Below are 26,446 nucleotides of genomic sequence, written 5' to 3' on the forward strand. Positions count from 1 at the left end.
GTGTGGAATAAATTATTAGAATCCAGAATTCAATCAAAACACAAAAAAGAAAAAGAAATTCTCCTAAAACTAATTAGGTGAAAGATGCAGCCCAAAGGGCAGAGAAAACAACCCAATTCATTCCCATAGAAACCAAATAGATAACAAATGTGTAAAGATGGTGAACCTCACTAGTAATCTAGGAAATGGAATGCCATTTTTCACTCAAAAGTTTGGTGCTTGAAATAACAAATGGTGTGCATGTCAGGAATAACGGAATAAAAGTGGGAGTACTGACTAGTACGACCACTATGAAGGGAATTTGAGAGTATATATTAAGCATATACTCTCAAAGTCAACAATTCCACTTCTTACTTTTTATATAAAATAAACTTGTATGCACACAAAAAGGCATGAACAAAAGATATCCACTATAGCAATGTTTACAGAAATGAAAACTTGGCAACAAGTTAAATACCAAAGGGAAATGGCTAAATAAACTAAGATATACTTATAAAAAGAATGCAATTAAAGGAACTGAAATACCTCTGTATGTAATGTATTACCTATAATCTCTCCCTCTCTCCTTCTCTATATATAAAGTAACATGGTAAGGTCGCTAAGACCTATTGCTGACTGATTAAAAATACAGGATACTGCATCTGTGCAGAAATAAAATAAGTGAGAAAAAGCTTGTAAGTGATGATTATATATATTGTAGGTAAATGCATATGAAAAGATTCGCAAAGGTATGTACAAAGTAGCTCTGGTGAGATGGAGTAGGCAGAATATGGGGAAAGCTATTAGGCTATTAGGGTCTTGCTCAAACTTTCACAAGAATATATTCTTGCATTATTTGTGTCTAAGTATAAATTAATGTTAAAAACCCCCCAAATCTGCTGATTTTAGATGACCCTGAAACTGCTGTCTGAGGAAACTTTTTCCACAGGACATAAGTATGGTTGTGTCCTCTGGAAAGGAGTTCCTCATACAATAGTTTAGGAAGCCTTTACCACCCCGTGGCCTAGAATATCATAGAAGTTTGCAACAAACATTGATGTCTTTTAAGTCTCATTTCCATATTGCCTTCAAAGCTTTTCCATGTACCTCTCAATTCAAGTTATTTTTGATCCCATGTTCTTGTTTTATTTCTTTATAGTAATTATCACTATCCGAACTTACCTATTTATTCACTTATTTACTGTCTGTCTCCCACTGGAATGGGAATGGCAAGACAATTTTGAATTCATACGATTTTAGTCAAGCCATTTAGAGTTTTCTTACAGTATTAAAGACACATTTTATTTACTTACCTTAGTTGGAAAAGGAAATTTGGAAGGTTCTGTTTTGCATGGTGTATGAATAGCCGTTAGAGGGGGAGGCCATGAATGCGTCATCTCCTGAAATGTAATTATTACAGTTTGTTTTCAAGCAGGTCAAGGATAAAAATTACACAGCTAAAAACCAGATTTGTATTATAAACGCTGGTTTCATGACTGCTCCTCCAAAAGCATACATATTTAATCAATAAATGTTAATGAAGCACAATGTGTGCAAGGCACTATGGGGCAGCTAATAGGAAAATAAATAATTTACACTCTCTAGCTTCAAGGAATTTAGAGTTAAGATGACAGTATCTGTGAAAAGTTACAGATATCAGCCTGTAATCAAATTCAAGGCACATAGTAAAATGCTGAGGAAGAGCCTGCTGTGGAAGTGGAGGAGGAGGAGAACAGTAAGAAAAGCAGCTAATACTGACTGTGTACCTTTAATGGGCCAGATACTGAGCTATTTTACATGTCTATTACTCATTTAGTACTCACAATGACATTATGAGGTACATACCATTATTACCCTAACTCTACGTAGGACAAAACTGAAGCACAGAGGTTAAGTTACTTATTCAAGGTCACACACTTAAGTTAGTAATGGACACAGAATTTCATCCTAGGAAGTCTAGCTACAGAGCCCGATCACTGATAGGAAATTTTGGTCAGGTGGAGGAACTCAGAAGAGAGCTATCAAAAGCATATGAAGAGGAAGACAGACAAGTAAGGCCACAGGTCTGATTTCATTCCATTTCTGTCTAATCATAAGTCAACTATGTCCCAGTGGAGGTTTGGATACGATCACAATGTATACGTTAGAAGAGCAGGGACAGTGAGGTATTAGACATAGGATAAGAAGGGAGTGTTTTATTTCTGGCATTTAGTTCAAAGTAAGCCATCAAGTACACTGAAAAAATACAATAAATTAAAGGTGGTATAACACTTAGGAATTTACTCTAGAGCTATATACCTACACAGTTATATAAAGATACACGTTCAAGGTGCTCACACATAAAAAATGGAAACAACCTAAATATCCAACAAAACAGGATTATTTAAATTACCAGATATTCACATAAAACGGAAGATCAAGCAGATAGAAAAGTGAGAAATTTAACTACTGATGGGAAATGATATTCAGTTATTGTTAAGTGGCAAAAACAAATCAAAGGATATGTCCTAGTAAATGTTTATATATGAAAAAAAATCTCTGGAAGACAGTTAACAGTGGCTACCTATGAACAATAGAGTGACTGAAGGAAGAAGAGACAAGGGCACTTGATACAGTTTCTACTACTTGAACCTCTTGAAACAGCCACCTACACTATAAATGCTCTTTATCCTCTTACAATGCCTTATTTTTTAATAGCATTTCACTTTCTGAAATAATTTTACTCAGTTGATTATCCTACTCTGGAATGTCAGCTCAAAGGTACAACACTATCACTATTATCACCACTGTATCCCTCGTGCTTGACACATAGTAGGTGCTCAATTAATAAACCTTAAATTAAATCATTTTTATAATAAACATGTATTACTTTTAGATTAAAAAAATTTCTTTAAGTTCATGATGGGGTTCCCAGAGAGTATGACTACAAATATCAAGAAAACATGAAGAGAATGTGGATGTGAACATTCTTGCATGCTGCACATAGGGAAGGGAAAGGAAGCAGAAACTCATACCCCAGGTTTTCAATGTTGGCATTTTATACGTCAAATACTCTCAACAGAAAATTTGTTTAACTTCCGATCATTAATGACTGAGCACCTATTACACCTAAGGCCATCTGCCAAGTCCTACATATATAAAATGGAGAGTAAATGGTCAGTAACATCAAGGAGATAATTAAATATAAGAAAATCTAAGATTTCTTCCAGGTATTAGAGTGCCATACATGTTTGAAGATTCAGGAGAAAGATATATGCTCCTTTAGAATTTCTCTATACATGGCAACTGAAAAATGAACATGATTTGAGATCCAAAGGAAAGAGTTACCACTGTGGCCTGATGGTCTAATACATGAGGAAGAAGGATTTCAGTGGGAGTCTAAGAAAAAACAAAATCTATATATATATAACTGAAGAGGAAGGAGGAATGCATTCCATGAAAGTTTACTGTACAAAGCTAAAAGAGCAAGTGTATAGCTTAGGGAAACCAGTTTGGCAAAATTGGTCAATCAGTAGTGGGAGAGGTTGAAACTGGCTTGTGGAAGGCCTGGAATGTTAAATTTGCACACTACTCTTTCTAAAGGCCTTAGAGAGCCACTGAAAACTTCTAAGAAGGAAATCAATTTATGAAGACAAAGGATTAAAGCAAAGAATCTGGAAGAAATATAGAAGACAGATGAGCAGGGAGATTCTGGAGGCAGAGTGGCAGAGTGAGGACTGTATGCTGTAATTATTGAAACTCAAGATGGGAGAAATGGAAATAAAGGAACAAGCATTTTCAAGGAATTTTCAAAGTCTACATGTAGTTTTGTGATTAAATGTAACATGAGACAAAGAAGTGAAAGATAATTAGGATTCCACACTTACCAGCAAGGGAGAATGGTAGCACTAGAACAGAAGGACATCTGATAGTATGGCTTTAAACACGTTTAGATATGATATGACTTTAGATATGCTGAGTCCAAAGAAGCAGGGAGAAATCCACAAGGAGACCCAAGAAGCAATTAAAAGACAAAAACCAAAATCCAAAAGAGCCCAAGGCAGGACAGAAAGACTGAATAACAAACAGATAAAGCCAAAAGAATGGAAGAAAATCACATCAAAGAGGAGAAAGAGGAGCGGCTAGAAAACGCACCCACATTTAAGAGGTAAGGTAAGACACAAGTGTTCCCAAGGGTAGAGAATGAAAGACAAGAAAGGAGTGTGGAAAATAAAAACAACGAAGAATAACAACAGTTAAGGAAGGAAGAGTGATGTTTCCTGAAGGAAAACAATAAATGTTCTTCAAAACAGCAGAAAGAGTAGAGAATTCAAATGAAGCCCTTGAGGAAGTAGAAGATAATGACCCTGGAGAAACAGGTTCATCAGAATAGCAGAAGTAAAGGAGACAACAGTGGGCTAAAGGAAGGAAAGTGAGAATAAAGTGGAAGCAGCCAACGCAAGGAGTCTTTCAAAAGAATCCACAGTGAAATGCAAACATAAAAATTCAGGAGCGTATGCAGAAAGTATACAATTAGTATGTGACTGATGGTTTTCCTCTACTGAACCAAAAGCAGTCATTGTCACTCATCAATTCACTGGACTTTCTCTTTTTCCAACAGACAACTTCTTCTTTTCCCAGCAGAAAAACATACACTTTGGTCATGTGTCGAGTTTAAACATATTCCATTAAACACTCAAAATGTGCAATATTTACAGGAGGCCTTTCATTGTAGGATTTGACCAGTAAATAAAGATGAACCACAAAGCAAAGGTATTTTTGACACAACGGTTTTACTGGTAAACTACTGAGCTTTCAGCACTTCAAATTATTAACTGATTAAAAAAAACTGAGAAAGTATAGTAACATTCGGTTTCTTCGTCTTTTCAAGGCAAACTGTTAAGACCGGAATTTGTTTTTACTTACAAACAAAAAAATAAACAGAAAAACACAGCTTTTTGAGGGCAAATAGTAAACAAACAAAGTGATTTAGAACCTAAGTATGAATATAAGCACAACAGTCAGTTATTTTTGATAGGTATAATCAGGTTATACATGTAAGCAATCTACTGCTTCAGAAACTTTGTGAAATACGGGGGAAAGAGGGTGAACAGTCAGAAGAGTACCATAATTAAAGAGACTGAACCTATTTTTTAAAAACTTACTTTAAGAATTTCATCCACACAGCTCACATCACCAGAAGCAGATGCCTTAAGGAAGAGGAAAAGAAACAGGCGTTAGATCTGAAGTCATTTATTATTAGGTTTTTTACCAGTTTTCAAGCACTAAAAAATTTTAATCACCAAATTGTACATGATCTGAAGAACTTCGTATTTTTTAAAAGATTTTTAAAAATCTTATCTTTCTTAGATTAGAAATAATTTTTAAAATGTATTTTTCCAGTGAGCAACTTGTCAAAGATTAAAGTTTATTTACATATAAAATATAGCAAGATACTGAGATCATTTCACATAAACTAACAAGTAAAATAAAACAAATATTACTGAAACATTACTCATCTAGAATATGATGGACATTTTACATAGCACTTCTCAAATCATGAAGTTAAGTTGTTTATTCTAAGGCACAAACAGGAATTGGAGAGCTACAGTGAACTCAAGCCTAACTATAAGGATCATGTTATACTGTTTGAAGAAAGAACAAATTACCTCTTTCCTACTCTCTTGAGAAGAGTAATTAGATGCCATGAACAATGAGTTTCCCAAGGCCACAGAAAAAGATTTTTAAATGTCCTCAAAATGACATTTTACCTATCCTCAACCTCCTCCCCCACCATTTTAAGATTTGAGCTATGATTTTTCAGCTACTGACATTACTTAAGAAAATTTTTTTATCACCAAAACTATATTTAAAGATTAAATTTCAGCTATTTCACACAAATGCTCATTTCTTTGGTTATTCTGAGTATCATGCTTTGGTATGCAGTTATATACCCTATAAATTTCAAACCACCACTATGTCTGGAGCAGCTATCTCAAACCTTTAAGTGTAACCAGAGAAAAGGATCATGGCACCCAAACTGTACTTACATTATCAGCTACATGGACCCCAAAATGCTCCAATTCACCACAATTAACCTGCCCAAGTCTCAGTGTTGAGTATCACAATGAGAACAGAATTAAAAAAAAAACCAAAAACATAAATTGTATTATTCCAAAAAATCAAAAGAAGGAAATAGGTATTGATAGACCACGCTTTAATTCTGCAACTGAGCTGTCATTATAGTGTTTGAGAATAGTGAATGACATTTTCTCTACTGCTCAAGAGGGATGGATGAGAGCTCTATAGATTCACCTGGGAGTCAATTACAAGTCTCTCTTTAAACTTACATTTCTTACTATTAAGATAAAGAGACAGTTCAAGTTCAAGCATAATTTCATGGTAAATTGCTTCATATAGTTACAATGTTAAAAAGCTCTAAATGTGTGACTTACATCCAATGGTTGAGAAGGTATTTTCAGCTTGGTGAGATGTGCTTTGCTGCTGGGCTTCAGTTCAGTCATGCTGTTGCCATGGGATTGGCTGCTGTAGTGTTCAGAGGACAGCTTTGGTTCCATGGACTCCTGTCCATCCATGGGCCGCACATAAGCAGTGGGTTTCTGTAACATTGAGCTGGACTTTGACATCAACGAAGGTGGGAAAGACTGATTTGAGTGCTGCCCACTTGAAAAAGGTACACGGGAAGGAGAATCCCAGTTTGCGTCAGGGTCTCGAGGTGATTTGGAACGCTGATGTTCCTTGCTATGGTGATCATTCCCATGAGACCTGGAATGACTGGAGCTTAATGAAGAAACAGCCTGGGGTTTTCCAGGGCTAGAAGAGCGTGATTTGGAGTGTTCCGATCCATGCTGGCCTTTTTTCCGGCTACTGCTCCCACTACTGCTATATGACTCACGGTCATGTCTCTGGACACTACTGTTAGTACCACCACTGCCACCTGCACTGGTCCGCTGGCTACTATGTCCACTCTGTAAGCCTGAGGACCGTTTCTGAGACTGAGAAGTGCTAGGTGCAGGTCCTACAGGAGTCCATTTGCTACTTTGATGAGAGCTCCCATGTCTCTGTTCAAAGAAATTTGGGTTAGATTTTTCTTCTGTTGTTGGTGGTACTGTAGGCTTAGGAATTGCAACAAGCTTTGGTATAGATCTATCTCCTATGAAATCCTTCATTTCATCGTAGTTTCCAAGCATACTCTGAATACGACTTGATAGCTTATCTTCTTTGCTAGTCTATAAAAAAAAGTAAAATAAAATTGTAAAATTAGCCTAACTGGAAGTAAAACATGCTTCTAAACTAACTTTCCAAACTTCAAATGGAAAGAGGCTTTTCAAAAGAAGGTCTCATCTCATACATTAAGTTTAAAATTGCAAAACAAACTTAAAATATGTAATTTTTATGGTGAAAAAAATGCACTGAAAGTCAAAAAACTTCATGTTAAAACATAAATATCTTATAGGACACTGAGAAATATGTACAACAGATTGCAGGAGATTAAAAAAAATCCAAATTCACCAATAAATATACTGGAATAGTAGTAAAAATCTTTTAAAGAGAAGAAAAAGCAATTTGCCTTTATGTAATTAAGTTCCAGGTCAGCATATTAGCCAACACTCATATTGTGGCAGTCTAGGAAAACATAATATTCCTTATAATTCAATGTTATAGTTAGAAGTAAAAATAAAAATTTAGTAAAACAAGTTATACCCAAATAACTGTTTTTTTAAATTTTAATTCCTTCTGTTAGTTTGTCTCATCAAGTTAATAAAGTCAACAACAAATTAAGCAACAAATTTAGTATGGAAAAATCCACTGATAAAGTTTTAAATCCTGGCTATTAATTCTGACCATCAAATGCTCCAACTTTATAATTCAACAGTATATACTTCAAGTTTCAAGAATTATTCTTGGATTATAAGAGAAAGTCCAAGATGTCTAGAAGCTTTAGACTCTTTCACATTCATATACTTGTAAGAAAAAAAGTTGACTGATGACGTTAAAGAAAGGAAATCAAGACTAAGCTACCATCGTCAACTATACTTCAATTAAAAAGGAATCCTGAGTCACCACTATTTATTTTGAGGTTGGCATGAATCAATAGTGACATTAGATTATTTGAAAATCAGTCTGTTCCCTATTAAACGAGAGGTAAATTTACAGCAGTTTACTGATAGTATCAAGATCAGAAACCAAATCCAATTCATTACAAAGCAATTACAAAATAAATAGTAGTATGGGCCGCCTCTCTTACTCTCTCCTCTTCGGAGACGGCCCACATTCTGTCTATAGAGTGTGTGCTCACTTTTACTCTAACCTGAGCACCCAACCCCCAGACCTTGTAGCCTTTCTCTTGACTTTTGAAACAGCCTACACTCTACACAGTGTGTAACTTTCTAAATAAATCTACATTTACTTAATAAATAGTAGTATGATTCAAAGATTCTGGACAAAACTCTTTTTTTCAAAATATCTTTAATCCCTAATCCCAAATCCCAAATTTTGTGTTACACTCATAAATGATGTCAGTATAACTGCCCTTCATTGAAAAAAATCCTTAAATGCTCTGAATAAATGGCTTTCTAAAGATCTCACAAATGGTTTCTACAAACACCAACTATTATAAGGGAAACCTAGGATATGTTGTTACATTTATATTTCATCAGAAAAAAGTCTAATACACTGTCAATCTCATAAAATCAACAATGACCATTACTACTGCAATACATAGTATTATACACAGAATAACACTTTAAAATGTAAGAATACTTCAAATGAAATCCAAATCAAATATTAGACATTTGTGGCTACGACAGCTACAGTCATCAGACTCAGTGTTTAATGTAATCCCAAATCATGTACAATGATAGCTATAAAAATAGCAATTAGTTCAATTTATTGAACACCTCTGACGTGCTTTAATTTAAATTTGATATTGTTAATTAAGCATTACACATATAGAAAGAAAATGAGAGAATTTAGTATAACAGAAAAAGAATCAGATGGATACTGAAGACATTCATTTAAAAATACTAATAGCCACTGAAACTTAAACCAAGTATGCAAATAACAAATGGGAGAAAGAAACAAAAATCTATGAAATATTTGCCTTTGATTGATGTTACACCCAAATAGCCAAGGAAACAGTAGATGATGCATACTGATTCACAAAATTTTAATTTAATTCGAGGCTCAGAAATGTGAAATGCTTGCCCAGGATTAGTGGGCAAGCCAGGAATGTAGACAGATATGGATGCTTGAACTAACTCACACCACATTTCAAGAGCATAGGATAGCAATGGTGGAAGCAGTTGTGAGGATGACTTTGGGGCACTGGTAATGCTGTATTTCTTGATCTATGTACTAATTATGTGAGGTTGTTCATGGTGTGAAAATTCTTTCAGCTATAATACTTATTTTGTATACTTTTCTGTATGTATGGTATACTCCAATGAAAAGTTTATACCAGAGAAGTACATCCCACTATGAGAAAAGGAAAAAAATGTTAAAAGGTGCAGTAATTTAACTCTAACATAAAAACTCAAGTTTAACATTTTAAAAGCAAAAAATGTCACATTACAGGGAAAAAATATTCAAAGAACAACTTACAACTTTGTATGGCTCAGCAAAGAGAGGAGAGCTAGGTGGGAAGGGGTCTTCACCCTGCTGAATTTCCTGATTCCGCCTTTCCCGTTCTTTCATACGCAGCACATTCCGGTCTTCACGGTTCATGTTGCTATAAAGAGAAACACAATCTTTACATCACAAAAAAGAAAAGGAAAAATTCAATGTTCTTTGCTCATTTTGTCAGTTTAATGCTTCAATCGGAGATTCCCTTTCAACTTTCAAGTAATAACAGGTGTTAGTACTGAAGTTGGGTTTTGGCAATGGTTTTATCAATACCAATAGTGTCTTCCACAATTGCCCAGACAGAAAACATTAGCCCAGAATATTAGGATCCACCCCACTGAAACACTTTATCTTATGAATTTTTAAGTATTCGGCTAGTTAAAAGTCAGCTAAAATTTATATATTCAGAAAGAAGGTAGTACTTAAACCCAAATCCTTAACATTTCCTATAAGCCTTCTGTGGCTTCCTCTTCAGAAATCTAACTATTCTTTGCCATTAGAGGCATACAACCCACTCCCACCTACCACTCCCTCCCCCCAGGATCCAGTGCTTTTCTCTACTTTGCATCTACCTTATCTTGATTTCTTTTTGTCCCAAACACAGCCTCCTTGGTGTCCATCCTTATGGCAGTTTGACCTCAGCTTTGCTGTTGATCTAGATTCCCTAAAAAACGACATTTCTGCTCTAAATACATTAATATTTCAATTAACACCTCAATAAATGGCAAAACTGAGGATTTCAGCAATAGAATCTAAAATTAACTTGGGTTAGTAAAAGTAGTTGAAATAGTACTGAAAAAGAATTAAAGTCTTTTGGGAGAAGGGAAAACTGAAGGTGCCATTTCTATAATCATGACAGTGTTGTATTTTCACTAAGGACAAACCAAGGAAAATAATTTATTTATATTTACAGATTTTGGTTAAATACATAATAGTGAAAAAGGTTGTCAAACCCCAGGACAAGGGATTACCAGGGACTCTGCAACACACCTTCCCTGGACATAGATTTAAATTATCTGTCCTGGTTTCATTTTATTTTGTTTTGTTTTTAAAGTCCTGTTGGAGGCCAAAGGGAAAAATCAGGTTATACTGTGCAGTATTTCTAGCCTTATGATTCACAAGTCAAATCAAATCAGAAAACTGAAGTCAATCAAGATTGGGGGAAACTATAATTATAAAATGAGAATGGACACCAAAACCAATATACTCTTGAGGATTTATTTATAAGTGCAACAAAACACTCAAAGATAGAACTTCCTAATTTGCACAACTTAATATCATGCAAATAAAGCAATTTGTTTTTAAATTGCTTTTAAAATGTTTTTAAAAATGTTTTAAGTGTCCAGATGTGTATTTGAGTTCTTTCTTATTTGTATAGTTTTCTAACAAACTTACACAAGAATACAAGCTATTTTGAAATTATGGAAATAGTGTGTGCTTTCTTTGGTCCCCCATCAGAACCACAAAACATACCTGATTCTTTCTTTAATAAATATCATAAAACATCTACACTTTGGTACTTTGAGACTAAAACCAAAGAACATGTACTATCCTCCTGCATACCTGAACCAACTAATAATTATATATCACTAAGAATCAAGTTTCAAATAGACTTCTAGAGCTATGGTGCTACAACATATGAAGTTACCTGTATCTGACAGAGTCTAAGGGGTATGTTAATTTCCAATTTCCTTACCTTTCCTAAACTCAATTCTTGAAAGATCAGAAAATAACAAAACTGTCTTAAACTATGATTTAATTTTACGTTTTCAACAGCACTAAAATAATTATGCAAGAAACACCTGAACATTTATTGCAAAAACAGACGATTCCCACAAAATTCCTCCTATATTCCAGTAATTATAATTATTGTCATCACAATAAAAATCATCAAACTAAATATTTCCTCTTTTAATAAGGCTGCCAAAAGCTCATAGCTAAATCAAATGATTGCTTATAAGAACTAATATCCCAGCTGTATCTCTTATTCTCTAATTTTTTTCTGATCTAACTTATTTTCCCACCTAATTTATCAGCTCTATTTTTTTCTCTTGTCTTTCAACATCATTCTCGCTGCCTAAGATAAACTTTCCCCAAAGCAGTAATCCACTCATCTCAACTCCCCTAAAAAATGAAATTTAGTCATTTAAGACTAAATTTAAAGTATATCTCTGCTGTACAGACAAAACTACTTTTTAGCATATCCCTCAGGACGTCTGCAACTAGACTTCTTAAAAATTGGCACTCCTGCACTCAGCCATGAGTCTTAATCAGATTCTGATTAAATCTACATTCTTTCCCTACATTCTAATGGCTTAAAATACCATCTGTATGCCTACGTTTCAAATACCCAAATATGCTCCCCATCACATCTTTCTCTTCTGAGATACAGAACTAAATATCCAGCGACCTGTCTGATCATGTCCTTTGACTGAGGAAGCTCAATCTTAATACATCCAAAAATTGATTTCCTGATGTCTTTTACCCTACCTCCAACAACTCCTACTCCAGTGATCCTTATCCTATCAACCAACTGCTCTTGCTGAATGTTCCCTTCAACCTCTCTCCACATTCAATCCATAAGCATAGCCTCCACAATACATTTTGAATTTATCAGTTCACTTCCCTTTTGCACTGCCACTGTTCAAAACAAGCCATCATTTTATCTCTGACTTGAACAAATGCTACAGCCTATTAATTGGACTCCTAGTTTCCCATTGTCTCTCTCTAATCCATATTCCAGCCATCAAAGTGATCTTTTAAAAACACAAACCAGAAAAATAAGAAAGTAAATTAAAAAAAACACAAAAAAAACCAATCATGTTATCCAATCCTCGGTTAAAATTCTTCAATAAGCCTTCCACTTATCTTAGGACAAACTTAAGGTACCTAACATGGCCTACAAAGCCATGATCTGACTTTGTACTGATGTGGCTCCTGCCTCTCAACAGATTCATTTCCTGTCTTACTACCCTCTCCTCCTACTCCCATCAAGGGCCTTTTCTATGCTTCCTGAACTTGTGGTGCTCTTTCTAGCTTCAGTAAATCCATGTAGACAATTCCCTTTTCTTTCAGACTTAATTGATCACAATTAAATATATACTTGTTTTGATCTTCATTAATATTTCCTCTCCCACTAGGCAATAGTCAGGGAATGTGTTTTGTTTTTCAGCACTGCATACCTAGAATATCTAGTAGACAATCACTTAAATGAGTTAACTAATGAATTTCACAACTTGGTTAGAAAGGAGTGGTTATCTCACTAGGAAATAATATCTTGAGATTGAGACATGATATTCTTTACCTAACGTCACTAATACTAATATTTCGAAGTTGAAATAATTAGTACTTTATATTACATGAAAATCAGACACTATTCTGCAATAAATTTTAATTCAGCGAACTCTTAACATTTGTGTTTATTTCATGTCGACCAGAAATGAAATGTATTTCTTTGCTGATCTGTTAAGCTATATAATGCTGATCCTTTAACAATAACTCAACTCACTTCTTCTATGAAGCTTTTTCTGATAAAGCAAAACTTTATTCCCTCATCTTAGAGGCCAAACAGTATCACAATCGATGTATATTATATCATTAAGGAATATTCAATTGTTCAATAACTAGTTTGAAAAAGTATTTTCCAAACTGATTACTGATAAACTGAGTTGTTCTTTTTAAAATAAGAAACTTCAATTCAAGAACAGAAATGTTTATTACATAAATGTGCTCACACTTAAGTGTGAGCATAAGAATGAATATTCGTATCACTTTAACCAGTTGCCTCCCTTTAGATGTCTCTATCAGTAATAAAACTAAATGCTCCTTCTTCCCCTGAGTAGTCTTGCACAGTTACATGCCATGTAGCTGTTTCAGAACCAAAATCAAATAAAAGTATACTTCTTAGGCATTTATTAATATTTGATAAATGTTTAAACCAAATTTAGCTGGTTTAAACTTACCTCAAATACCAAAGTCTACAAACATATGGAAAATAAATCCAACTGAGAAGTCTTTTATCTTTAAAGATGAATAAATGGTGAGAATGGAAGGTACAGCTCAGTGGTAAAGCATGTGCTTAGCATACACTAACTAGGTCCTGGGTTCAATCCTCCATTAAAAATTTTTTTTAAGTAAATAAATAAACCTAATTACCTCCCCTCCAAAGCAAACAAACCAATAAAGATGAATAAATGGGTGGTGAGAATGGTTAAAAGTGAAACTATACAGATCGCTTTATAAAAAAGAAAACAAGTTTCTGACTCAGTTTCTCACTTTGAAAACAAACAAATATCTAAAACCCACAAAGGTACAAATGTACCTTACTGGAAACTTATGTAACGTATGCACTAATAATTACTTTAATATGTTGATAAAATAGAGCTAATTAGTACATTCTTCCACTCAAAAGTAACTAGTAACTCTAAGCATCTATGGAAAATCTAAGTACAAAATTCTCATCTCTGGATTCAAAGCTGTCCACAGTTCTATTTCTATCTACTTTTATAAAGCCTTCAGGACTTTGAGCCTGAAAATAACACACAAATATTCAGATCCAGGTCTTTGCTCAAACTAGTCCCTCTATAATAATGTCCCTCCTTCGACACCTTTCTAAATACATCCATTTCAAAGTTTATCACATACGTACCCCTTTCTCCAAGAAGCTCTCCAAGAATCCTCTGCCACTAAAATAACTTACTTCCCAAAGCATTTCTTTGTATTTCATTTGGTGCTTAACACTTGCCTTACATTAGGATTATTTATTATTATTTTTCTATCTGCTTTCCCTACTCACTTCCATTTTATAAGCCTCTGGCGAGTAAGAACTATAGAAACCACTTAACGTCTCCTCTCTTCAACACTTAACACAATAGTTGGTACACAAAAGATACATACTCAACACACTTGATGAATTTTATAAAGGTCACAACTATAGTCTTATTGCCTCAAGAGTCTAAGAGTTAGTGGGAGTACTTGCTGAAAACTGAGTTTCACATATGGTATCACCCATCTCCTTCTATCCATGGATAGTCTCCCATTTCCTTCCTAAGACTTTTGGTTATATTTGATAACAGTAAGAGAGCACGTCTTCTTTTTTCTGCATTAAATATATTATCAACCCAAACAAGCATTAAATATTGATACTAATTGAATTCTGTTGTTTTTTAATGCAATTTTTCTAAAAGAGTTTATCTAAAAGAAAAACAACATATGTACAAGAAAAATACACACAGAAATGATCAATTTCTATTTTTACATAAACCATGTACTCTCAAACGTTCATCAAATATAAGCGCTAGACTGTAAAATCTCAGAATCATACTTGGCAAACTGAGAAGGTGTAAAAACTGAATGTTTCAGTCAACAACACCCAGAAAGAAATGATCTGCTCAACAGAGTACTGCAAGACTGCTTTCATTTATAGTACCTGAAAGCCAAAAGAAAATAACATAAGTCCAAATGGCAAAATAAAAGCAACTTTATTACCTAAAAATGCATATAGCAAATTAAGCAAAAGTTTAAAAGCATTACACAGCAAAGTTTCCTTAGAGTTTACACTACAAAGAAATTATTTCTCATTCATTTCAACCTCATTTGCATATATGAAGACAGGAGATAGTAACCTGGATTTTCTGAAATACATAAAGCTTCTTAGAATACTATTAAAAAGGTTAAAAGTGGGGGAGGGTGTAGCTCAGTGGTAGAGCCCATGCTTAGCATGCATGAGGTCCTGGGTTCAATCCCCAGTACCTCCATTAAAAATAAATAAATAAATACATAAATACATTTTTTTAAAAAGGTTCAAGAGAAAATGGTAACATACTGAATCAAGAAAGCATATACTCAAGGCTTGTAAACTTAAATCAGCCCCTGTTCTAATTACTCTAAATTCTTGTTAATAAGGTTCTATTAAAACATAAAGAAGAATATTGCTTTAAAAGATAGTTAAGGAGTTAAGGCTATTGCTCTTTAATCACTGGAATACAAACTTATAAGTTATAAGTGACTTATTTATTATGGCACAAAGACTAGTTTGAAAAATCAATTTGTGAGTGAAAAGAGTAAACCTACTTTCAAAATATTTTCTAATTCAGACTTGTGACATATTTAAACAGAATTCAGAAAGAACTGTAAAGGCTTTACAAGTCTGATTTTAAAATCTGTCTCTTCAGTATAGACCACATATAAGGTGCAATGTTAACACTAGTTCACTCAACAACTACTTAAACTCATTCATTATACTGTCAGACACTACACTAAGGCTAAGAATATAAAAATTAAAATTACCCAACATCTCCAAGGTCTGGTTACAGCTAGCCTGACTAGAGGAAGGTGGCAGGAAAAAAGGAGGAAGGAAGAGAAGGAAGAAGGTGGAAGGAGGGGAGCTGGCTCTGAGCAGAGAGAACTACATGTGCAACAGCCCAGAGGAGAGAACACACAGCACACCCAGGGCACAGAAGTAGATCAAGTGTGGCTGGAAAACAGAACTGGGGGAGAGAAAATGAAAGGTAAGACTGGAGACGTATATGGGATCAGTCTAGACTTGTGGGTTTGTTTCTCAAATCTGAAAGATACAAGGACCTTTTCAGAGAAAATTATATTTCCCAGATCTTGGATGATGACTTCTTCATTCTAGCATTAATAAAATAGTATGGATATAAAATTAGATATGAACTCATTATGTTCATAGCTCTTATGGAGCTGCAAAACTAAAGCAACTTTAAAAATTAAATACAAAACAAAATTTTAAATAACATTAACATGACAGATTATGCTGTTTTGCATAAACTAGACCAATGATGTATTCAATCCTGGAAATATGTAGTCTCTGGTCTAGTTCTAAATTTTTAAACCACCTTGGTAATTTGACTTAATATTACTAGTGCAATAAATGTTTATAAATACATCATACTAAATAGATTTAGTAACTGCAAGTGTTTATTTTCTAATTTAGGGAAATTGAACTTTATACATACTACTAGCCAGTCCTTAAATGTCAATTTGAAAGAGGCCTCACTTGTTAAGTCTGGCGGTCTTTCTTGTTCATTAGCACCCTAATGAAATCTACACAAACTATTTATCTAGTATAACCACTGCTGAAGTTTGGAACAAAACACTCCTACTGCAAACTGTCTCACAATGATAAATGACAAAGATGGGATCTACCAGATACATCGCACAGAGAAAATAAGGTACTACTAAGCCAGAGTTTGGCCTGCCTGTATACTAACACATACCAGGACATAATCCAATTTAACTCACCATCTTTCCCTGTCTAAGCATCATTTGTACAATGCTTTATAACTTGACACAAATACAATAGTAAACAAAATCTAAACACAGCAACAAACTCCCAGGGGATTGTTTGGCTATAAAGCAGTTGTTCAGAAGTTACATAAAACTCATTATTGTACAAGAATCCCCAATTAGAAGATTGCTACAGAAAATGCAATACTACTAATGAGTTTAAAGACAAGTGAATTTGCAATTTAGAGGGGGCAAAAATCACTCTGGTACAAGGTGAAGTTGATTATAAAGAAACAATGAGGAGACTGTTGCAATAACCCAGGAGAGAAATGAAAGCCTGGATTAAGCCAGTAATAGTACGAATGTAGAAAATGTAGACAAAGGGTTTGGATTCAAAGACATTAAGGAGGAGAATCTTGGGCCCAGGGAGACATGATATGTAAAACAGAGGAATCAAGGACAATTTGCAGGTTTCTAGAAAAAGCAATGATGGTGATGCATTCTCCAAGACAAGGAAAAGAGCAGAATTTAGGGATGAGGGGATTGAGAAGTAGTAGAATAATTTGTACATGATCAATAGTTACAGGGACTATCTGATCAGCTTCTACTGTCATCTCACTTACCCCCAGCTTTTCTGGAAATTCTCTCCCCAATTCACATAGCTGTACTAAAATCAACCATGTTACTTCGTAACCCATACTGTGATCCTACTACCTTCAGGGTATAGTTGACAGGTAAAGTCTGAATCCCTAACTAAAGGCAGGCCAATGTGCAGGCCCTATCTGTTATATTTATATATCTATATGTATATGTAAATGTGTATACACACATATATACCCCCCCACACACATACATATATATGTAATCTACAATCAAACCAAAAAACCCCTAACCACCACCACCACCACCACAGTAAACAGGACCTTGTAACTAACTGCCCAACCCTAAGGCAATCCTCAGACTCAAGTATCCACTAGGGGCCATTTGATCTGCTAAGACAGACGTCGACAAGCTTTTTTAAAACCACGTACTAAATATTTTAGGCTTTGCAGGCCATAAAGTTACAACTACTCAACTCTGCCAAAGGAACAGCAAAAGCAACTACATACAATGCATAAAGAAATGAGTGTGCTGTCTGTGCTCCAATAAAATCTTATTTATGTAATAACCAAAAACTTCCCCAACTTGGGAAAGGAAACAGTCACCCAAGTCCAGGAAGTGCAGAGAGTTCCACATTGGACCAACCCCAAATAGGAACACACCAAGGCACATAGTCATGAAATTGACAATTAAGGATAAGGAGAAAATATTAAAATTAGCAAGAGAAAAGCAACAAATAGCATACAAGGGAACTCCCATAAGGTTATCAGCTGGTTTTTCAGCAGAAACTCTACAGGCCAGAAGGGAGTGGCAAGATATATTTAAAGTGATAAAAGGGAAAAACCTACAACCAAGAATACTCTATCCAGCAAGGCTCTCATTCAGATTTGATGGAGAAATCAAAAGCTTCACAGATAAACGAAAGCTAAAAGAATTCATCACCACGGAACCAGCTTTACAACAAATGTGAAAGGAACTTCTTTAGTCAACAAACCATAAGAAAAGAGAACAAAAAGAAAGAGAGAAAAAAAAGATCTACAAAAGAGTGCTTTAGCAGTTTGGGGTCTTTTATGGTTCCATATAAATTGGAATTGTTTGTTCTAGTTCTGTGAAAAATGTTGTGAGTACGTTGACAGGGGTTGCATTGGATCTGCAGATTGCTTTGGGTAGTACAGCCATTTCAATAGTATTGATCCTTCCAATCCAACAGCACAAGATATCTTTCCATTTCTTTGTACTACCTTCAATTTCCTTCATCAATGTTTTACAGTTTTCAGAGGATAGGTAACTTCCTTGGTTAAATTTATTTCTAGGTATTTTGTTCTTTTGGATGCAATGGAAATATTTATGCCAGTTATAAAATTTTGGTTTTTGAAGTGAAAAAAAGTGAATGAAGGGTCACAAATGGCAAAATATCCTTCTTTTTTATGGGTGAGTTGTATGACATTACATATATATGCTATAACTGCTTTATCCATTCATCTGTTGATGTGCACTTGGGATGCTTCCATATCTTGGCAAGTATAAATAATGTTGCTGTTAATAGCAGGGTGTATGTATCTTTTTTAATTAATTCTTAATTTGTGGTTGGCTTTATTCCTTTGAAAACTATGTAAGTTTAAAAAGCTAAAGCTCTAAACATTCTTAGAAACAATGAATAGCACATATCTGTAAATTTTTTAAATATGCGCAGTATATTGTATATATGTATTTATATGCAATACATTACATATGTGCAAATTGTAACAATTCTGCCTAATAAAACTGAAAAAATGAAAAAAAATTCATGGACCTTGAAAATTGAGTTTCCTATAATTTTCACATGCCTCAAAATATTCTTTTGATTTTTTCCCACCACTTAAAAACATAAAAACCACTCTTAGCACTCAGGCCATACAAAAGCAGGCAGCATTCGGCCTACTAACCATAGTTTACCAACCCTTGTGCTAAAGCAACATAGAACTGCCCAACCCTAAAATTCTTCCAAATGTCTTCTCAGTGTTAACCTTAACCTAAGGCAACAGAAAAGGAAAATCTTCCTAGTGTACATAACTGAAAATCGTCATTTGGTTGACCAAAGAAGTCACTCCATTTTCAAGGAATTAAGTCAACAAATGAAGGCCCATGCAATTTGCTGGTTCTATCATTCACCTTACAATACTGTACCTGTCCAGCAAGATATGGGGTAAGTTTTGGAGCAATGATACCTTCCTCTCCCCACCCCTCATAAGAGTTTTAGTTATTTTTTTTCCACCATTGTGTATCAGTTATGCTAGGGATGGTTAAATTTAGCATTTAGCCCACAATTTTCAGACATGTGACAACGCAAACTTAGGCCTGATTAACAAAGAGTATCACCTTTACAATTCAGACTCAGAGAACAATGACCGCTGGATGTGGTAAGTAGATATGAATTTGGGTTGTCTCCATAGAAGAGATGAACTTGCTGGTATATATAGGCAGATTATGTTAAAGAAAATATTTAACATATATTCCTAAAAACAGTAAGACTGGGTGTGTGCACTAAATAATCATGGGATAAACAAAGTGACTACTATGTTTTAAGAGTGCACTTTACTCCATTTCTCTTTGGGATGTTGCAGCTGGAATGTGTTACTACAGTGTAGCCCCCTAACCTAAGTTGTGCTCCAGAGGTGGACATACAACCTAATGTCCCTTTTCTGAGATTTGGGATTGAGAATCAGATCAGTTTCTCTGATGGCAGAAGCTGTAAGGTTTAAAACTCAATAGTAAGTGTTAAAGTTGGTCCGCAGCAAGAGAAAATTAACAAAGAGCATCTTGTAAGATATAAAGAGATACTCCTGATCACATCTGGAGCCCCTGGATGCAGCTGTTCCTGAATTCTAACTGTCCTCCTATGGCTTGATTACCTTTCTTAGAGTTCACGGGATACCCAGTATGTTCCCAATAAATTCTTCTTTTTGCTTATGTTAGGTATGTGTCACTCTCCTAACAAAAACAAAGTACCTATTAGACAATCTACAGAGGGGTATTCAATTGGATGAGAGTTCTGGTGCCCAAAAAACACCTAAAAATATAGCAAAGCAATCAAAATGGATAAAATCATCCAGAAAAGTGAAAAGAGAAGGCCAAGATAAAAACCAGAACTAATATAAAGGGATTAGCAGAGAATTAAAGAGTCTGCAAAGAAGCAGTAAATAGTAAGAAAGGCAGAAAAGGAGAAAAACAGTATCAAGGAGACAATAGCTAATAATATTAAGTAAAGAAAGAGGTAAAGGAATAAGCAATGATTATATAATTTGACAACACGGAAGACACAGGTGGCCTTGGTAAGAGCAATTTCAGTGGCATGGTAGGGATAAGAAGCCAGGCTGAGGGTTTAAGAATACACAGGAAGTACACAACCCTACCTATGAAGTATTCTTGTCATTAAAAAAAAATTCAAGCCTGAATCGGATCAAGCTTTCAGACATAAATACTAATTTACAGGAAAAACAGGGGACAGAAGAACATATTACATGAAACCACAAGGATGAAATCAGGAAAATTCAGACTGTCAGAAATCTCACAGGACAAACACCTGGTTTCTTTAACAAACCAATTGGGAAAAAGAACAAAAAGACAGGAACCCATGGAGGAAAAAAATAAGAGGGTTGAGACGCACATTAATCCAATATAATATAAGAATCTTATTTGGATCCTAATTCAAACAACTGTTAAAACAAAACAAAAACTGTAATCAGGGAAATTAATAGATTGGATATATGATGATATTAAGGAATTAGTGTTAATTTTGGGGGGAAAATCTTACATTGGATTATTGTTTTAATTCATATTTTTCAGAGATACACAATGAAATAGGACAACATAATCTTTATTTTACTAGTGAATCTTCTCTAATACATTGTGCTCCACATTACCCAGCATGCTATGGTCCCACAGTTAGCTGCTTAAATAATTAAGAAAGATACAAATTGATGCAGGGATTCAAAGGAGGTAGGTCACAATTAGAGTAGGGTGGGGAATCAAGTAAAACTTAAGAAAGCAATGGTATTGCATTGGGTCTTAAAAGATAGTTAAATGTTAACAAATAGAGAACAAGAGAGGAAAAGTGATATTCCAGATGGAAGAAATGAAAGCAATAGGGAAGAGGTGGGAATGCAGAGTAATGGCCTGTACTCACCTCTCCATAAAACTGTCCCTACCCTAATGATGACAAGAAATGGAAAACTCAAAGTGAAGTCATAACCCAATAGGTAGTTCCAAATTGAAAAAAATCACGGGAGACCCACTCAAGCCCAAAGCAGCCTGAGGGAGCCCAGTCTCAGGATAGATCATGACAATATCTAGGTAGCCAAACCATACTGGCTTTCCAGGGCAATCTATTAATGTCAATTCCTGATTTCTACACCCCACGCAACTTTGGGAAAAGAATGCGTGAAGCTCTTTTATCTAGCCTAGGAAATGATGTTCAAAACAATTAGTTTAAGACAGTACCCACTGATAACCTTTGTCTACCTGCCTAAAATCCATAAAGGCCACCACCATAGTACTTCAGGCACTTCAAAAGAGAAAGTTACAAGAAATTCCTTCCCTCAGAACACTCCCCAGGTTACAGATTTTTTAATAAAGTCTACTGATGAAGCAGGTATATTTTAAATAAGATTTTTTCCTTCAAAAATAGAGTAAGTAGTTCCAAAATTAAAATGTTTTTGGAGTATTTCGGAAGTGAATTCAGTAGTTCTACTGTTTTCTATGTGCGAGGACCATTAAAATTCTCAGGATATGATGCCACTGAAAATGAACATCAAGACAAACAGGAATGCAGATGATCAGCCAAAACTCAATAACCAGAATGTTTATTACTGCCCTCTTCCACCACGTACTAGAGTATCATTTTAAATAGCCAAGGTGAGTGGGCACAAGGAGTTAACACAAGTAGGGGTGCTTTTCCTAAACCAAAGGGAAAAAGAGCAAGGTAACAAGTCAGGTAAGCTTTAAGCAGTCTTTAGTCACTGACTACACCTTATTTCACAATAACTGAGACTGGCAAACACCCTCCCAGAAATCAAACATAATTGTCCCAACTTATCAGAGGAAATAAAAAAGGAAACATAATGAGGATTGGGGGTTCAAAATCTGGGAAACCTTTACATTATAAAGGAAAGTTTAAGTAAGATATCTGTAGAAGAGAGCTGAAATAAAAAATAAAATCTAATTCATCAATTTTTATAATACACATTGCACTTCTGGGTCATTGTCCAGGTGTGCCTTCAAAATCTAAGAATATCTCTGATTTTATGAAAAATACTACAAAGAGAAGGCCTCACACATTTTGGACTCCATTTGAAACCAGTAGACGGTCACCAAAGAAGAAATACTTATTTTCTTTGTTCCTCTGAGGTACACATAAAACTATGACATTTACCTTAACTCCTAAAAAAGGTAAGATACATAATTTTAGAAGGCTTCACCTTGTCATCTTCTGTAGTTAATAGTTACTTTTTCCCCTTCAAACACTGATTACCTGCTCATACAGCTTTTTTTGGATCACTCTTTTGTGAAGTATTGGATTGGATATAACATTCAAATTCAATCTAATAATTGCATAAAATACTAGGGAGAATACAGAGAGGTAAAAATAAAGTTCTTGCTCTAAAGACATGGCAGGCCTATAAGAAAATTACAATACAAAGCAGAATGCATCAACTGTCACAAAGAGAGTAGAATAACTCAAAAGCACGGAGAAGGGAACTATATCATTTGACACATAGCAAGTGAATCTGAATGAAAATATCCTATACTTCAGAGTTCTTAATTACACTTCACCAAAGCTCTGCAGAATCACCTTTACACCCCAAAATTGTAGACGATTTTCTAATGAACGCAACTAAGATTTTTTTGTAACCAAATAGTAAATGTTGGGTCATTCACAAACATTCTATCTTGTCCCCACTTGACACAGAATTTTATTTAAAGCAAAATCTGCCTACTGTTCCTGTAGAGATAACAAAAACCAGTCATAAGCCTGCAAGCTGCCACAAACTGACAAAACTGCTGATATTAAAAATTTTTTTAAATTGCTCCCAGCTAAGTTAACTCTAAAAGATAATTTAAAATAATTTCTTGAGTTTTTTTTTTAATATTTGAGACTGAAAAACGCAATGATGCACAAGTAAAATAAACCTGAGAAATTTAAAGAAGCCAGCTTTGTTAAAAACCAGGTGGCCACTTGCCAACACTTCTTTATGCACATATGACCAAAGATGATTCTAGGCAGATTCACAGGCCACAAAGGCTCTTTATTAAATGCCAAATTAAGAAAGTTCTCATAAATATTTCGATTTGGGTAAGTTAAAAGACAGTTACATAAAAGGAGCACTTTACAAAGCTTTGAAGAATCAACGTGGAAACAAAGCTTTGAGCCTTTAACATCTCAGCCTTTAAAAACAAGACTCGTTTTAAGCGTCACATTTACAAACACCCTATTCACAAGCAACTATAGCCTAGATTCTGTCAGGAAAAAAAACCGGTAACTGGAAAAGGTACTGGCCTTAGTTTAAAATCCCCATCTGGCCAGCAGGAAAGAAATCGCAAAATTCTTAATTGCAACTATGAGAACCCTAAATCGAACTCTTGGTCTTAGTTTGAACTCCATACACAAGCATTTCAGATTCGTACCTTCAACTTCCTATAAATGATATCCTTTGTGAAAGAAAAGGTAATAAGAATACTCCTCAAACTCCTATACCCCATGATCCATCCTCAAATTGTGGAAAGAACAGCAAAGTGGAAGGAACAAAGCACTGACGTCAATTACGAGATTAACCCCGGGCACAGGCAGCTGGAGGAAAGGCCTACACATCAATATCCAAATACAAGCTATCGGGGTAACTCGCTAACAGACCGATTCAGAAATTACGGGGGGGGGGGGTATTCAAGTATTACACCCCCACATTCCCATTTTCAGTCAAGCCCCTTTGCCAAAGGCGGAAAATTTTTTCCCTTTTGCGGGGGGTGGGGGGAGGACGTGCGCAGGATCGCGAGAAGGAAAGCGAGAACTAGTTGGGTAATGATAGCCAGAATCTAGGCCTATATTCTTTTAACTAGAAATAACTTGAAATTGAGGAGGATGTGAAAAAGTAACAAATCAGTCGACGGAATCTCTGAGGGAAGGAATGGATTAAGGAACGAAAGGGGAAAGGAAAAACGGTGAAGAGATGGATTTGTGGGAATTTTTGTTAGGATTGGGTTAGCCTTTTTAATTAATTATCTTTTTTGAGGGTCAGGGGTGGAACGCGAAAACGAGAGGAGCCGATTGAGCAGCCCCCAGCAGGAAGGGTCTCCCCGAGCCCGGAGGCGGACCTGTTCTCCCCCTCCCCCATCCCCGCCCGCGGCCGGGCCCGGCCCTCAGTCAGTCGCCGGTCCTTCTCACCTCCAGTCCCGGCTCCGCTAGGCCCGAACCATCTCCCGGCCGCGGCAGCGGCGGCGCCGGGCCTGCACCTTCACCGGACGCGCATTCGAGCCCGCCCGAGAGGCGGAGACAGGCTGCCAAGGGCGCGGGGCTCCGGGCGGCGGTGGGGATTCGGGAGGTCTCGAAAAGCGCAGGCGGCGGCGGAGACGCACCTCACACAGCACAGGCGGAGGTCCCGCCCCGCTCCATGACTGTCGGGCCCAGCCCAGGACGGCCGACTGAGGCGGCAGGGGCGGGCTGACGGGGACCTGGCACCGGGATCCCCGCCCCGTCCGCTGGCAGCGGCGGCGACGGCGGCTCGACTCCCGCAGCCAGGACTGTGACTGACGCAGCGGCCGCGCCACCCATGTGACCAGGGCCGGGCGGGGACGAGGCGTCACGTGGCAACGCCGCACCCCTCCCCTCCAGAAAAGCAGAGGACTGGGGGGCCTGCAGGGCAGGGAGGTGACGCCGCGGTGGTGACGTGCGCGGCCGCCGGGTCCAACGACCCCGGGCGGGCGGGGCTCCTGCCCAAGTGGCCTGTTCCTGAGCCCTCTGTCCGGGCGGCCCCATCGGGCCGGGCCGGCGGGGCAGGACCGGGCTTGCACATCCCGGCACGCACACCCTTCGGCGCGTAGCCGCTAGCGAGGTTCGGAAGGGCGGGGCCGGGCGGAGCAGGATCTACCGGTTCTAGGGCTCGGGAGGTCAGGCGGTCCGCCCCTGCTGGGGGTGTGGCCGAACCCGAAGTCCCTTAGACCCGCTGCCCGGTGCTGACGTTGAAGCCCGCAGTCAGCGGCCCTCGGTGGGTCAGGCCGAAAAAAGGAAGTCTACAGGAGGCTGCCCAGAACCTCGCTTGAACTTCTCGCAAGAAGCCAAGCCAGCCTTTTTCCTTTTTCATCTAAACATCTGCCGTTAATACTTTTCTTCAAGATATTTTGAACACTTTCCTTCTGCACTTAACATCTTGCCACTCAGGGCAAGCTATAATTTAATTGAGAGTAAAGTAATAATTATAAGCTAGACAGGATTTTTGAAAGGGTCTCGTAGAACTGTCCAGACAAACTACTTTTGGTTCATTATTTGGAAAACACGTTATAATTTCCTGCCTCTTACCTGTTTTCTTCCTGTGAAGGAGCCTCGGGGAGCTGTTTTTTCACTTTCCACTAATTTTGAAGCAATCATTTTAAGGATTTTTAAAAATAAAATTCAGGGACTTTGAGAAGCTTTGTGATTAACTATTAGAAAGAATATGCATACGAAAATTTTTTTTATCAATGCTAAAAGCTCGTAATTCATCAACATCAAGAAGAGTGATATTTGTCCTTTTTAAAATTCTGAAGTGACCACTTATTACTACTTTTAAGCTCCACTCTTTATATAGATTTTAGCTATATATCTATATAAATTAGGAAATGTATCGGTGCAAAACTCAAAATGAACTATGAAAAATAGAGTGAAAAATAATTAACGCTCCCATTCCTGACCTTCAGATACTCCGGTTCTGAAGGCAATTACTTAGCATTTTCTAATGGATCCTTCTCAAGATATGTTATATATTAA

At 36.4% G+C, this 26,446-nt stretch overlaps 1 protein-coding gene across 5 annotated transcripts in view; it reads right to left on the minus strand.

Moving 5' to 3' along the window:
* The window catches only part of AFF4 (AF4/FMR2 family member 4), a 75,417-nt gene extending 50,171 nt beyond the window's left edge, over nt 1-25,246 (minus strand). Inside the window, exons 1-6 of one of the 5 annotated variants that reach the window (XM_006179605.3) lie at nt 24,869-25,220; nt 10,176-10,267; nt 9,583-9,709; nt 6,414-7,208; nt 5,124-5,168; nt 1,293-1,379 (exon numbers count right to left, since the gene is read on the minus strand). In XM_006179605.3, the coding sequence (XP_006179667.1) occupies nt 1,293-1,379; nt 5,124-5,168; nt 6,414-7,208; nt 9,583-9,705 (1,050 nt within the window). In that variant the 5' untranslated portion in view covers nt 9,706-9,709; nt 10,176-10,267; nt 24,869-25,220. Of the gene's footprint in view, nt 1-1,292; nt 1,380-5,123; nt 5,169-6,413; nt 7,209-9,582; nt 9,710-10,175; nt 10,268-24,868 lie in introns of all 5 variants that reach the window. The other 4 variants (XM_032476725.1, XM_032476723.1, XM_006179604.3 and 1 more) reach the window with 4 other exon arrangements.
* Between the last annotated feature and the right edge of the window lie 1,200 nt (nt 25,247-26,446).

This window comes from Camelus ferus, chromosome 3 (assembly GCF_009834535.1).
Source record: "Camelus ferus isolate YT-003-E chromosome 3, BCGSAC_Cfer_1.0, whole genome shotgun sequence".
Classification (NCBI taxonomy): domain Eukaryota; kingdom Metazoa; phylum Chordata; class Mammalia; order Artiodactyla; family Camelidae; genus Camelus; species Camelus ferus.